The 15,915-nt window shown below is 32.9% G+C and overlaps 2 protein-coding genes across 3 annotated transcripts in view; both read right to left on the reverse strand.

Annotated features, from left to right (window-relative positions):
• The window catches only part of LOC114335181 (synaptic vesicle 2-related protein), a 54,895-nt gene extending 44,992 nt beyond the window's left edge, over window positions 1–9,903 (reverse strand). For both annotated transcript variants that reach the window (XM_028285364.2, XM_028285363.2), the window contains exon 1: window positions 9,691–9,903. In XM_028285364.2, the coding sequence (XP_028141165.1) occupies window positions 9,691–9,826 (136 nt within the window). In that variant the 5' untranslated portion in view covers window positions 9,827–9,903. The remainder of the gene's footprint in view (window positions 1–9,690) is intronic.
• Window positions 9,904–13,944: 4,041 nt separating this feature from the next.
• LOC114335179 (uncharacterized) lies at window positions 13,945–15,858 on the reverse strand. Its single transcript, XM_028285362.2, has 2 exons — window positions 15,592–15,858; window positions 13,945–14,170 (listed from the first exon to the last, which is right to left on the reverse strand). The coding sequence occupies exons 1-2, from the start codon at window positions 15,760–15,762 to the stop codon at window positions 13,991–13,993; spliced, it is 351 nt and encodes a 116-aa protein (XP_028141163.1). The 5' UTR covers window positions 15,763–15,858; the 3' UTR covers window positions 13,945–13,990.
• Between the last annotated feature and the right edge of the window lie 57 nt (window positions 15,859–15,915).

Consider the following 15,915-nt stretch of genomic DNA (forward strand, 5'->3'; position numbering starts at 1 on the left):
TCCTTGACGACAAAGGTATAATTAGAGTTGATGGAAGAATATGTAATTCTAGTTTTGAATTTGATAAAAAACATCCTATCTTGTTACCAGCTAAGCATCATTTAACAATACTGATATTTCGTTTGAAGCATCAACTATTATTTCATTCAGGTGCTCAACATCTTTTAGCAGTTGTCAGAGAAAATTTCTGGCCTATTAATGGCAGAAACACAGCAAAAAGAATAGTAAGAGAATGCATTCATTGCTTTCGTTTCAATCCTAAACACGTCTATCCGATAATGGGCAACTTACCCAAAGCTCGTGTTACTCCTTCATTCCCATTTTCCGTTACGGGTGTTGATTACGCTGGACCCTTTACCTTAAAAACCAAAAAGGGCCGTAATCCGTCATTTTATAAAGCATACGTAAGTTTATTTCTTTGTCTTTCTACCAAAGCAATTCACTTGGAACTAGTAACCGATCTTACTGCTCAATTTTTTATATCCACGTTAAAACGTTTTATATCAAGACGTGGAAAACCAGTTCAGATTTTATCTGACAATGGTACAAATTTCATAGGATCTTATAATGAATTAAAGGATTTAGGTAACTTTCTTAAAATTAATCAATCAAATATATCAGATGTTTGTGCGAATAATCAAATAATTGGCAATTTATACCAGTATATTCACCTCATTTCGGAGGAATTTATGAATCGGGTATTAAGTATATGAAATCTCATTTGAAAAGAGTCATTTCAAATTCACATCTTACTTATGAGGATTTCAACACTGTTCTTGTTCAGATAGAGGGTATAATAAACTCTCGACCTTTGACTCCAATGTCAGCTGATCCTTCCGACTTTACCCCAATCACTCCTGCCCACTTCTTGATTGGACGCTCAATGGAATCAATTCCAGAAGTTGACCTTACAGACATAAATCCCGGAAAACTTCATCAATTTCAAAGACTCCAGCAGATCCGGCAGCACTTTTGGCGACGATGGTCTTTGGAATATATATCCGAACTGCAGAGTCGAAAAAAAAAAAGGAAAATACACATGTCAAACATTCAGCTTGGAGATTTAGTCCTGATAAAGGATAAGGGACAGCACCCGTTAAATTGGTTGATGGGTCGTGTTCATTCACTTCTTCCTGGTCCAGATGGTGTAACCAGAGTGGTTACTATTCGCATTTTAAAGGGTCTTACCAAGAGAGCAGTTAGTACCATATGTCCGCTTCCTATAGACACAGTGCAGTGATAATTGATGAACAATATCAAAGTGTTTACTATTTTTTTGAACTCTATTACTAATAATTTAAATGTTAAGTTCTTAATAATTTCATTTGATTATGTTTGTTCATTTATTATTTTGCTTATGTTCAGTATAATTTCATAAATATTATTTGAAAGGTGTGCCTTTCAAGGTGGCCGGTATGTTAAGTATTTATTAAAATGTATAGAACACGCCACTGTTCATGTCATACTGTCACATCGCCATTGTTAAAAAATTGAATTGATTGTCAAACTACAAAATAGGCGTCATGTACTTTTAGAATAAAAAATATTTAATTCAGATTAGTTTGTCCAGAACAACAAAAAAAAAATAAGAAACTAAAGTGTCAAGGGGCTTTCCCTGTGTAATAGCTACAACTGACCAATATCCTTTCTATCACATAAAGATGTATAAATTACTAATCAAAATCATAACCAACCGCCTAAGAAATAAGCTCAACTTCTACCAACCTATCGAATATGATGGATTCAGGGAACATTTTGGTACCATAGACCACTTGCACACCATAAGTACACATATGAAAATTTCACCATGTAAATAAAGCTGGACCAAACCACAAAAACAAATTTCCATAAAACTACAATGAGAAAACCTAACCTAATCCTTGGAGACACATTCTCCCTTGGGCTAGAAGACATTTTTAAGAAATTATAATGGAACAACAAGGGTATAAACTACAATAATTGATCATACTTAAACCATTTGAGATTTACAGATGATATAGTTTTAAAAGCAGATAATTTTCCGAAGTTTCGGGAGCAGTCAGCTTAAAAATGAACTACAGTAAAACAAAAATAATGAGCCAGGACCTAAATACAGTATACAGCAAAATAAACAGTACTGAAATGAATATTGAAATGTTTATTATTAGTTATATATTTAGTATACATGATACAGCCTTGCAAACATTATTCACGACAACGTTCCCGATAAAACAAATGTTAAAGGTGCCCTCTGGCACAAAAAACTTTAATTCTAGTCCACCATCCCATAATGTCAGATGGTGAATCGGTCTGACCCCTTCAGCATTCCCTTATGTACGCATCAGGTGGCGTTAGCTCTGGTGAGTGGTGATCTTCCAAAATTGTTGATTTTAAGCTTGGATCATTTTTGTGAACTTTTCCCTACGACCAAAAATAGCACTCCATGATAAATTTTTTCTGCAAAACCGAACACCATACTGAAGCACCTAATATTAACGCAACATTCACATGCGTTATAACGACATTCGGAAACCACTCAGTACGTTTCAGCACATGACACATACAAATTTGAAGAATACGCATTTCAGTACTGTTTATTTTGCTGTATACCAGATAACTGTTGGAATATATTCAACTATAAATTATTATTTTTGTTAGCGTTAAGAATAAACACATGCAGTCTTCACGGGCGGGCTACTTCTCCTAACGATTATGTCGATATACTCTTACCTAAAATTGCGTAAAAGTATCATGTTACAAGACATGTGAATGTGAGAACTGTATTTTTGTTTGGTTTGGTATTTAGTCTGCAAGAATACATGGTAGAGGAAACACCTCTCTTAATTTCTTTGTATTATATTGTAATAATTCGGTTCGCTTAAAATAAAAATAGTTTTTATCTTTTATTTGTACCTATTATTATCTTATATTTCTAATAATAACAATATAAAACAACACCATAGATAGAAAATGTTGAACATTATGTATATCTAATATCTAGGCCATGTCATCAAACTGGGAAAACCAAATCAAGATGCTGAAATTAAAAGAAGAACACAACTGGCATGGGACTCTTTTGGTAAACTAACATATATCTTGAAAAACACCTTCATTCATATAAACTTAACGAACATGATGTATACCTAACATATTCATACTACCAGTTTGTACCTATGGCTTGGAAACCATAGCTCGTACGAGAAAATCTACTAAAAAACTAGAAATTAAAGGGCAATTAAATGAAACATCATAAATATCACAGAGATAAGATTAGAAACACCTAGTGTGTGTGTGTGAGAGAGATCCTGGCATCAGACAAAATCTATTTGCCACAAAACATGTAAATTCTTAATTACATTAAATGATTTCATATTGTCTATTTCTAAACTATACCGCTATTTTTGAATTTCTGATAAAATTAATGATGGAATCTAGTACCGCTTTATCTGGGGAAGAAAGGAGAGCTGTAATATTTAGTGGCAATGGACACTCGTGATGAATTAGTTCTTGATACAGAATTGAAGAAGATTGAGAGTTCAGAGAACATTCTAGAAATATATGATTTAGATCACCAATGGATACATTGTCACAACTACAGACAGGAGAGTTAAGTATTCCAATTTTATATAAGTGAGATGGAAAGCGAGCATGATTCAATTTTAAACACCTAGATAAGACATACAACGAAGATTACAGAAATCGTGTAAGAAATTACAAAAATGAAATCTCGCCTGTGAAATAGCCAGATATGATGATCACAGATGGACACCGATAATCCTAGAATGGATACCAAAGAGGACTACAAGAAGCATGGGAAGACCTGAAAACAGATGGGTAAGATGACATAAGAGCAGTGGCAGGCAAGCAGTGGATTAGATCGGCACAGGATAGAAAAAGTTGGAAGCAATTGTGAGAGACTGACCTACTGGAGTAGATAGAAAATGATTGACGAAGAAGAAAATATATTTTTCTAGCTTAGAAGTTACTTTAAAGTTATTGTATTTAAAAATAAATTACAAAGTCTTTGATGATTCCTATGTGTTGAGCTTTTGCCTGCTTATTTTTAAAACTACACTTGAGAGCAAAATAATCAACTCACTTGCTGAATTGTACACGTTAGAAGTCTCGAATTTCCTAGTGATTTTTTAGTATGTTATAGATTTATTATTTAAGAAAATCGATGTAATATTATTGTTGCTAGACAGGCAAAGGTCATTTTATACCGGATGTAAAAATCATACTGTGTTTTTTCTTAAAGTTCGGAACACCCTGTAGAATACTCTAGCATATAAAAAATATTTAAATTAAAACTCAATTGTAGCCTTAGGCTTTATTAACATTTTCTTTTTTGATTCATTTGCTTATGTTGAGTAATAAAGAAGTTAGGCATATTAACAACTAGTGATGTTTTTCATGAATAAATCCTCATTTTCTGCTTAGTGTAATAAACAAGTCTAAAGTAGGCTATGGGAAATTAACAATTTAATGGATATCAAATTGTTAAAAGTCAAAATGTCTGGTTTGATGTGAAAATTAGTACAGTTATTATTTAAACCTTCATTTAAGTCTGTAGTTTTTTTGTTATTTGGTGGAAATGGAACGCGCTAGAAGGAATTTGACCCGCGATGAGTGTGTTCAAGCAGTGATCTTACATAGCGAATGACTTAGCTACTATGCTATTGGCTCCTTATATTGGTAACAATTTTTTGCTAATGCACGATAATGCAAGACCTCACGTTCACGGACTGTAACCAAATATTTACAACAGGTAAATTTTTGGGGTTTCGCATTGGCCATCGCATAGTCCAGATCTTAACCGGATCGAACATTTGCGGGACATAATTGGCAGAAGACTACGACAGCGTTTGCCACCTCCTAGAACCTTACAAGAGGTAGAAACAGTAGCTCTCGAGATTTGGAGTTATATTGATCAAGACCAAATAGCATACCCCATTTGTAATATAAAAGTACTGTATCTTTTATTATCAAACATAAGTGAATGAATCAAAAAACAAGAAGTTAAGAAAGCCTAAGGCTACAATTGAGTTTTAATTTAAATATTTTTTATATGCTAGGGCAGTGTTTCTCAACCGCCGGTCCATGGACCGGCGCCGGTCCGTGGCAGTGGCGGCTGGTGGGGTAAAATTTTGGGTAGGCCAAACCAGCAAATTACATACAGTGTGTCAATTTGAAAAGTTGCCACCCCCTATAATTTGGTCCCTATAGAAAATCTAAAAATATGCAAAAGCACGTCAAATCTATTCGTGAGAGGGACATGTAGACCAGTTTGCAACTAAATTACATCAACCCTATAGCGGGGGCGGACACAACCCCCAAAATCTTTAAAAGGGGGGTAGAGTGATACCACCCTTTTGAAGGTCATTAAATAACTTTTTCAAAAATACCATAATATGCCTTATATTTCTTTTCAGTACTTTTGGAAAAATCTTGGACTCAATACACTAAAAAATTTTGGAGTTCTGAACTCGATATTTAATATCTGTACGGTTTCACTCGATTTTTCCAAAATTACTGAAAAGAAATATAATGTATGTGGTATTTTTGAAAAGGTAATCGAACGATCTTTAAAATGAGGTATCACTCAACCGCCCTTCCCATTAAAGATTTTGGGGGTTGTGTCAGCCCCCGCTAGAGGGTTAGTGTAATTTAGTTGAAAACTGGTATATAAAATATCCCCCTCACAAATAAATTTGACGTGTTTTTGTATATTTTTAGATTTTCTATAGGGACCAAATTATAGGAGGTGGCATTTTTTCAAATTGACACCCTATATAGCTATGTATAATACATAATAGGTATGCAAATATAAATTTATTTTTATGTATAAAAATACTTAGAAGGTAACTGTAACAGATTTACATTTAATTATATTTTTAAAACTAAATCAAATTATGAACTGAAATATACTTAGGTACATACAAAATAGTTTACATATTTTATTATTTATAGAGCAGATTTATTCTTCTCTCTTTGCTTTGTGCAAATTTGTCAGTTACAATTCGATAATTATGTTACAGGTGGCAACGAGGCACGGCAAAGGCCAGTTTGAATCGGGCCTACACAGCAAGCATAACACGACAATATAAAAATCATTGTCCGGCAAGCTGCTTAACTTCGAACGTTTTTTGTACGGAGATCTTATGTGAGCGGAGTCGGCCAGCTCCGAGCGGGCCTATTAATGATACTTAAAATGCCTGAATACGATTCGATGCTTTCTGTGAATGTGATAATATATAATAACAAAGTTGTCTTAACGGACGCAAATGTATTGAGTGATTTAGTACATTTAAAAGTTATTTACATGCTTTAAAATAATTTTTGAATATATCTTTCCCTATTTTAAAGCTCTTAAAATATATGGGGTAGACCCGGCCTATCCTGCCTACCCCCAAAAGCCGCCACTGGTCCGTGGAAAAATTTAGCCGGTCCGCAGAAAATATGTTGCATTTGCAAACCCCCCGCGAATTTCGCACTCTGATACAGTAACATCCAACAGAAAAAGTTCGTTGGCCTGTGCACTGAGACAGGAAAGCACTGTGGTGTTGCTAAAAAAATTCAAGAAGTTTCGTCCTCAGATCTCATCATTACACATTGTGCATACATCGTCAACATTTAGCTACGAGAAATTTGTCACCAGGACTAGATGATGTTCTTTTGTGAATTTATAAAAATTGTGTATTTTAATAAGAACAGCGATTTAAATTCAAGATTATTTGCAATACTTTGCCAAGAAGTAGGGGCAGAATATTACTTGTAACTACAACTAATAACTCTTACTTCATGCTGAAGTAAGATGGTTGTCTCGGGGCAAAGTATTGACAAAACTATTTGAATTACGAACAGAAGTGAAAATATTTCTAAATGAAAAAAAATCTTCATTATCGAATTATTTTTCCGTTACAGAATGGGTCGCAAAACTGGCCTATCTGAGCGACATATTTTCTTACGTTAACGATTTAAATTAAAGACTTCATCTTCGGGGTAGTACAACAGATATATTTAATTTGTACAGCAAAATAGATGCTTTTAAGAAAAAGATTAAGTGTTGGTTAATGCAAGTTAAACAAAATAATTGTCAAATATTCTCCGCTTACTTGGATTTCCTAAATACCAAAAAATAATTAAATTATATAAAACGTAATGCAACAATTTGTATCTAGTTACAAGCATTGTATGATGGGTTTGAAAAGCATTTTCCCACAGACATCGGTGTACCTACTTGAGAGTAATTTATCGATAATATTTATAATAAATCCTTTCATTTGTAGTGTTAACAAAATGAATCAGGGATACAAAATGGGTAACCGGACCATAAGGATACTTTGTTACGCAGATGATGCAACCTTAATAGCCGAAAACGAAGATGACTTACAACGCTACTACAAAAATTCAAAATAACCGGTGAAAAGTATAACCTGACACTATCCACAGAGAAAACCCAATCGATGGTAATATCCAAGAACCCAATTAGATGTAAACAGATGATCGAACAGGTAATGGATTGTAGATATTTGGGTGTGGAAATATCTAGCGACAGGCATCTGTGGCAAGAAACAAAACAGCAGATAACGAAAGCAGCGAGAATATCTGATTTCCTGAGAGATATAATATGGCGGAATAAATATATGAGCACCGAAAGCAAAGTCCGCATTTATAAGACATGTGTTAGACCTGTACTGACATACGCACCTGAGACAAGGGCCGAGACAACAAAGACCAAACAAATAATCAGAATAACAGATATGAAAACCCTAAGATCCATAAGAGGTATCACACTCAGAGATAGAATACGAAAAGAAGACACATTGAGGGAGCTATGCGTAGTGAGATGGACAAGAGCACGACAATGCATGTGGAGAGACCACGTAGATCGGATGGACCCTAAAGGTATGGCACAATGGGCGAAAACACAGAAGCCCAATGCCAAGCGACCCAAAAAATGATGGTACGAGAGCTGGAGCTCCGGATCGCAGCAGAGACTGTAACAGAAGAAACAGGACATAGTCCTATTACAAGAAGAAGAACAAGAAGAAGAAATCCTCTAATAGAATATGAAAATCTTCAATTAAACAATGAAGGGAAAAAACATATTTTAAAATTGGGTTCTGATTTGACGTTAAAGGTACATTTTTCGACAATGACATCCAATGTACAATTTGTTAATTTTTCTCTTCAAATACGCGATCAAAGTTGAAAACTTGGAAATATCAATGCCATCATAAAGAAAAACGGTGGATTTAATCATTGAATATTCTGCCCAGAGGCTTCCAGGAGCTTTCAACTGCATATGTCTTTGAACGAAATATGCCAATAGAGTCTTTTCTTTGATTCTTAAATTCTTGCCTTCGCACCATTTTTTAAAACTTTGGTAGGTATTTTGATAACAGATTTTGGATTTTTCGGGAATAATTGCGGAACACCCTTCTTCCCAAGCCCGTTCAATTTCTTCAAATTCACTTTCGCTCATATTTTAATTTATAATAATCAAAATTGTACTTAAAATTATTGACAACTAAATAAAAACTCAATTCTCCATTGTTGTTATGCACCCTAGTTACTACCTAACAACCAAAGTATCTATCTTGATAAAATGAATGAAACTAGTCAATATGACGAAAATGATTAATTTTATAATTTATAATGGCATCAATCGTGCAAAAAACGTTATAAGCATGTTGAACGTTAAGGGTAACCGATCTCAGACAATAATTGGAGTCGTCGCTCCGCTACTCCTCCAAATAATTGTCTTCGATCGGTATAAAACCCTTACCGTTCTCCATACTTAATATACTATTGTAATTTTAGTTTTCAATAATAATTTACTAAACATGTACGTAATACATATTTGAAAAAATTATTGGTCCGCTAAAAATTATCCTAAGTATTACCGGTCCGCTAAAAATTATCCCAAATATTACCGGTCCCTGATAAGAAAAAGGTTGAGAAACACTGTGCTAGAGTATTACACAGGGTGTTCCGAACTTTAAGAAAAAAATACAGTACGATTGTTACACCTGGTATAAAATGACCTATACCTGTCTAGCAACAATAATATTACATCGATTTTCTTAAATAATAATGCTATAACATACTAAAAAACTCACTCAAATCGGACAACAGGTTTAAAGAATTCGAGACTTCTAACGTATACAATTCTGCAAGTGAGTCGATTATTTTGCTCTCAAGTGTATATCATCAGTAAGTGAAACAGAATTCATTGATATACATTTCATATCCGTAAACAGTCTATCCTTTTACGAAATTAGAACCAGTATGGTAAACCACGTACAAATGATTACATAGTTATAACACAATTCAAGACTATTCAAAATGATTACATAGTTATAACACAATTCAAGACTATTCAATCATTGCCAATTTGTCCTAAATCCCCCACAACATGTGTCATGTCGCTTTAACTAATACATATTTCTACTTCGATGTTAACAATGATGAAACTGTCAGAAAATATGAACTATTTTATCAAATTAACAACTTATAATAATATTATTTTACAATAATTACTTGTGGAATCTTGCCAAAATATACTTAATACCCGTCAAGCTCCAATAAGAACTATTGCCTCCATTATAATGTTAAGGCTAAAATACTTTTGATACTTTGTATGCAAAATTTTATTATAGAAAAATAAGTAAATGACCCGAATTGTAAGTTTTAATAAAAATTTACCATCAGGTACAACAGAAACTGAGCCCATTTCAATTTCTTGTGGTATATGGGCTGTATCTGTACTTGCACTGGTAGCTGGAAGAGATCCATTATTTTCGTCTATGTCTTGGTAACCTTTTGTTCGCTTTAAAACCATTTTAAATTAAAAAATAAATACACTAAAATATAAAATTGTTTACGTAGATAACATTTTTACAACTATCCGTGTTTTGATGTCACTGTCACTTGCTGTAACTGACAAACAAGCTGTCAACTGTCAAAGTAGTAAGTCTTATGACAGTTGTTTAAATAGTCCAGTCGTCAGAGACTAAAACTAAAAATCATATGAACAAGCTGAATTTTGCTAAAAATGTCAATTAGACGAGATTCTGCAGAAAGGATCCAAACCACACTTTGTTAAAACTGAGATATTAGCCAAAAACTTTACAATAAAAATTTAAAATTCTCAATTAAAAATAATCATGGTTCAAAATCGTCAATATAAGTATATGCATTAAGTCGACTTTACACTACATGATTTATCACATGATTTTGCCCATGACGAGCCGCATGACAATGCTTATGATAAAACACAATGCTTATAGCATTGTGTTTAATGATTTTGTGCAAAATCATATGACAAATCACACAGTGTAAACCAGTGGCGACGCGTGACTTTTTCTAAAGTGTTACCAAAACCAGATGTAAAAAAATCCTATTTAAAAAAATATTTTGAACCTCCCAAGTATAAGTTTTTGTTTTCAATCCTGTGGGATAAAATTAAACAAATCACTATTCCCAAATTATATGTATGTAATTATGTATATGTAACAGGTATAACAATAAATAATAAACAAACTAAACATATTATTCTACCATAAAATTAACATAAAAAAATGAACAAGTAGGAAAAAGAACAGATGTTGAAAACTATTGTTTATATTTTAATTTTTCCATTTTCAATAATATCATTTTTTTCTTTAAAATAATATATAAAAAATATACAAGTAGAATGACTTTTCAAGTAGGTAGTTGATCAATTACACAATACGTAGCAACACTCTTCCATGTTTAAATGCACGCACACTGTAATCTGTAATAGGTACTAAACATACTAAACCAACGTTTTACCAATCTTCGAAATGGTAACAGTACTGATATCAAAGACTGATATGCACCGTGTGCCCGCGCGCCGTCTCTAGACCCGTCGGTCCTTCAAAATTTTCAGAGCTAGTCCCGATCGATGGCGAGGTTTCTCCTGCGTTGCAGTTACCAGTGCCAGTATTGGTAACTAGTCCAGGGCGGATCTGTTTTGAGATGGACGTTGAGAGGTGACTCAAATTTTTTTGCAGAAATTGCTTGAAAATAAATCAAATAATAATATTTGAGTTATCCTCCCTCTCAAAAAGGTCCGGAACATTGTTTAAATAATCAAAATGTCAAAAATTGAAGGAAAAATTCGATTTTTTTCTTTGTTTTTTGATTATAACTTTAAAAGTATTCATTTCCGAGAAAAGTTGTACTGACATAAAAGTTGCGTAATTCAATTTACTACAATATAGAATTGGTTAAAAATTTAAAAAATAGTAACCCTAGTTGCAAAATAGCAATAATTTCGAAAAAACCATACAAAAACAAGTATTCGCATTTTACGTTTTTCAACCATTTATGCTACACTTAGGAGCTTCATATTTCTCCCTGAAAAACTTTATGATACAGTAAAACAATACTGTAAATTTCATTAAGATCGGTTCAATAGATTTTGCAAAATAAATTTTGCAATACAGCTTTTGCAAAAAAAATTCATTTTTTCAAAATGTTACAGGACTGAAAGTAAAGCAGATAGTAAGTTGAATTTTTTTTTGCTTATAGAAATGTACTCTACCTTTCATTTGCAATTTTCAAAATTAAAATCGATTAATTACCACGGCGTCAGAAAATTTTTGAAATAAACAATAATTTTTGGTGCTACGCGCAGGACAGCTGTGTTCGATTCACACAGGTTGATTTCCACCAAAATTTCTTCTAATCTTTATCTAATATATTACTTTCTTACTCTATATTTTGTTGTATTTTAATATTTTAATTCCACAAAAATCAAACTAATTTTATTATTGTTTGTGAAATATTGTTTAAACAATTGAATATGTTTAAAAATAATAAACTTTTATTATTTAAGTTAAAATATATGAACAAAGAAAGTTTTTGCTAATAAATGTGTTATTTCAAAGGATAGAGTATGTGTTTTTATTTTGCAATAAACAAATTTATTTATTTATATCAAAATGTCATAAAAATTAAAATGTATCAATCATTATAGAAGGTCATTGAAATGCCCAATCAGAGCAACCTATCCGCTGTCCTGTGCGTAGCACCAATAATTAATGCTTATTTAAAAAAATTCCTGACGCCGTGGTGTTAAGCGATTTTAATTTTGCAAAATTGCAAATGAATGGTACAGTACACTTCTATGTGCAAAAAAATTTTCAACTTGCTATCTGCTTTATTTTCAGTCCTGTAACATTTTGAAAAAATGAATTTTTTTTACGAAAGCTGGATTGCAAAATTTATTTTGCAAAATCTATTGAACCGATCTTAATGAAATTTACAGTATTGTTTTACTGTATCATAAAATTTTTCAAGGTGAAATATGAAGGTCCTAAGTGTAGCATAAATGGTTGAAAAACGTAAAATGCGAATACTTGTTTTTCTATGTTTTTTTCAAAATTATTGCTATTTTGCAACAACTGTGAGTATTTCTTAAATTTTTAACTAATTCTATATTATAGGAAATTTAATTACGCAACTTTTATATCAGTACAACTTTTCTCGGAAATGAATACTTTTAAAGTTATAATCAAAAAACCAAGAAAAAAATCGAATTTTTCCTTAATTTTTTGACATTTTGTTTATTTAAACAATGTTCCGGACCTTTTTGAGAGGGAGGATAACTCAAATATTATTATTTGATTTATTTTCAAGCAATTTCTGCAAAAAAATTTGAGTCACCTCTCAACGTCCAAATGTACTAATATTTTTACAGATCCGCCCTGGTCTAAACGGCATATGATAACGTGTCATGGATTCACATATCTCGCCAATATTTTCGTGCGTCTAGTTGGGTATTTACTGAATTAGGTACTATATCAAGTATTTCTATTGATCTGTTGGTAAAAAATATAAATAGAATTATTTCGTAGTAGTCATAAAATATTTATTTACAAGATTTGTAACTGTTACCAATGGTAACAGTGGTTACATGGACGCTTCGCCACTGGTGTAAACATGTAAATTTTACTCCATGACCAAATCATATGACAAATCACATGATAAATCATGTAATGTAAAGTCGACTTTAGATTTGATTTAACAATACTGTTTGATTCAAGAAAACAGTTGATTTAAAAAAATCCACTTTTGTGGCTTGGTTCAATTCTGCAAAACAACTTAAGTAAATTCAAAGTTAACAAACATTTATTTTCTATTACTGAGTTACATAATCAGGCGTACCTACGCATAATCTAAAAAAATGTTAATATGGAATTACTGGGATTTAATAATTTGTCCTGGAAGCCCCTTGAATTCAAGAAAACAGTTGTTTAAAAAAATCCACTTTTGTGGCTTGGTTCCCTTCTGCAAAATAACTTAAGTGAATTTGCATAAAGGAACTTACTCACATGGATCTGTTCTGCAGAACGCTGTCATGCTGCAACGATAATGTTGGTTGGTTCTTTCGCTCATAGAGGACGGTATATATCTATGTGGCTTGGTTCTTTCTGCACAAGTATCTACGGGGTATTTTGCAACCTATGAGACTGTTAATAGGAAAAATACATATATGGTTTGGGATTTGGTTCCTTTCTGCAGAATCCCGTCCAATTTCGGGATCCCAAAAAAGATGCAAAAAAGTTTGATACTCCTAGCCCCGGTCTTTCCCCTAAAACCGTATCTCGTAGGGGAAAAACGAAAAACATCGATTTACCAAGAATCTGTACCCCGTAGCATAAAATGTTTCAAACAAGAAATTTAGCTGAGATAATTTTGAACAAAAATGTTTATTAGCACTTTTTGTGTAGATGAACCGTTCTCTCAAAAACAACACTTGAAGCGATCGGCGATTTGAATGTCAGTTACGCGCCAGTAAAGTTTGAATGCGTCAGTAAAAACTCGATATATTGGGATCAGGATTATTAACAAAAATCAAAATGCGTTTTAAAGATGAAGAGTACAGATTTCGTATGAACATCGTTTCGTACGTCAACAGAAAAACTATACTGATTTTCATGTATTTTATTTTATAATATAAAAAATAATACATTTATTACTTAGCGTAAACTTTTACGTAATAATCCAAACTATGTCCTCTACCAGACTCTACTTTGACGGTCACAAAAGAATGACCAACACCTCCTTCCTTTACAGTAGCTGTAGCACCTTTTGATTCATCTTGATCGGTGGTGACCTGTAGGCAGTAAATGGTTGTGTCTCCATGCCATTCAACCTGAAATAGAAATATTTTACCAGATTTAGATGTTATTTTCATAAAAACCGTTTATGTAATTCTATATGTAAATCAAATACTATGACTTATAATCAATATAAAGAAAATAGAAAAGAATGTGAAAACTACAGGGGAATAAGCGTCATCGCTACAATGGGGAGACTGTATGGCAGCATCCTCAGGAACAAAATAGAGAAAAGTATAGAAGGTAAAATCGGTGCAGGACAAGCAGGATTCGCAGCAGGGAAATCATCTCTAGATCATATCGATACAATACAACAGACAATAGGGAAGAAAAGAGCTAAGAACAGAGATTAACACATGAAGTTTGTAGACCTTAGGAAATCACACGATACCGTGCCATGGAAAGAAATATCCAAAGCAATGACAAAAATATACCAGCTACCCTAACACAAGCAATCAGGAACATATGCAGGGGAAATGAAGTATATTATAAAAATCGAAAACAAGATAGTTGCCAACTTTAAAACATCAAAATGACTACTGCAGGGATGTCCAAATGTCACCAACTCTATTTAAAATATTTTTAGAACACCACAACAGCTTGGAAGTCAAAATGTAGGGGTATGCGAATGCGAATATTAATAAGAGACGATTGTGTTTCACAGACCACCAGGTGGTGATGGCTCAAGATGAGGAAGATATTAGTTACACGATAAGAAAGCTAAAAGAGGAATACAGAATGGTGGACCTGTAAATAAATATGAAGAAAACGGAATACTTAGCAATATCGGAAGAAGACGTCAAACATTTGGAAATAGAAGAACACGTAGAATGAAGAATTTTAAATATTTAGGTTTTACAAAGACGCAACAGCAGAAGAAGAGATAAAAAATAGACTGGGACAAACAAGATCTTGTATAAGACAACTTCATAGTATAATGTGGAACAAAAACATCAAAGAAAAAACAAACAAAAAATATACATATATCAAACAATAGTACGAACTATCATGACATATGCAGCAGAAATTTCAAATGAAATACTGGAGAAGATGCTGTGGCTTGACCAGAAGAGACAGAATATCAAATGAAGAGATAAGGAGAAGAATTAAGTAGAAAAGATGTCCTACAGTATGCATACTACATATGCTACACATACATAGAGCAGAAAATACATGGATAAATTAATAAGGCTGCAGAATGGAGCCCAAAAGGAACAAGAAGGAGAGGCTGACCGAGAAGATCATGGAAAAATTAAGTCAACGAAGCCATGTCAAAGAAAGGACTGGAAGACGGAAACTGAGAAGATCGTGAAAAATTGGAGTTCTGGCTGACGAAAGGGAAACGGCACTAGCTGTAGCCAACCCTTTATATATATGTATATGTATATGTATATGTATATACAATCAATATTTAAACTCCTATGAAAGATTTATAATGCAAAATTATTATATTTACCTTCTCATCTCTTTTAATGAAAGGAATTGAAGCTTTGTTTATATGATCACGAAATACTAGATCATCCTGAGATGCGTTGGAACATTTTCCATCTTTAATCTCATGCTGTGAGCCGAAAGCAAATTGTGCAGCGCACAAACACATTAAAACTACCAAAATACTTGAATTCATCTTGTCAACGAATAGTCTACAACTATTTTGTTATTACTCTGATTTTATTGATCAATGTTATAGTACCTACTTTAACGTTCAATACTACTATTTATATGGATACTGCTTGTGTATGGACGAGATAAGAAACATCTCAAAGATAGTATAATAAGT

This window comes from Diabrotica virgifera, chromosome 4 (assembly GCF_917563875.1).
Source record: "Diabrotica virgifera virgifera chromosome 4, PGI_DIABVI_V3a".
Lineage (NCBI taxonomy): Eukaryota > Metazoa > Arthropoda > Insecta > Coleoptera > Chrysomelidae > Diabrotica > Diabrotica virgifera.

What these genes read in the sequence shown, in the direction of transcription:
- LOC114335179 (XM_028285362.2), bottom strand. Translation starts at nt 15,762, where the DNA reads ATGAATTCAAGTATTTTGGTAGTTTTAATGTGTTTGTGCGCTGCACAA. An exon ending in TCATTAAAAGAGATGAGAAG is followed by an intron (nt 14,171 to 15,591) that starts GTAAATATAATA and finishes TTTCTATTTCAG; the next exon opens with GTTGAATGGCATGGAGACAC.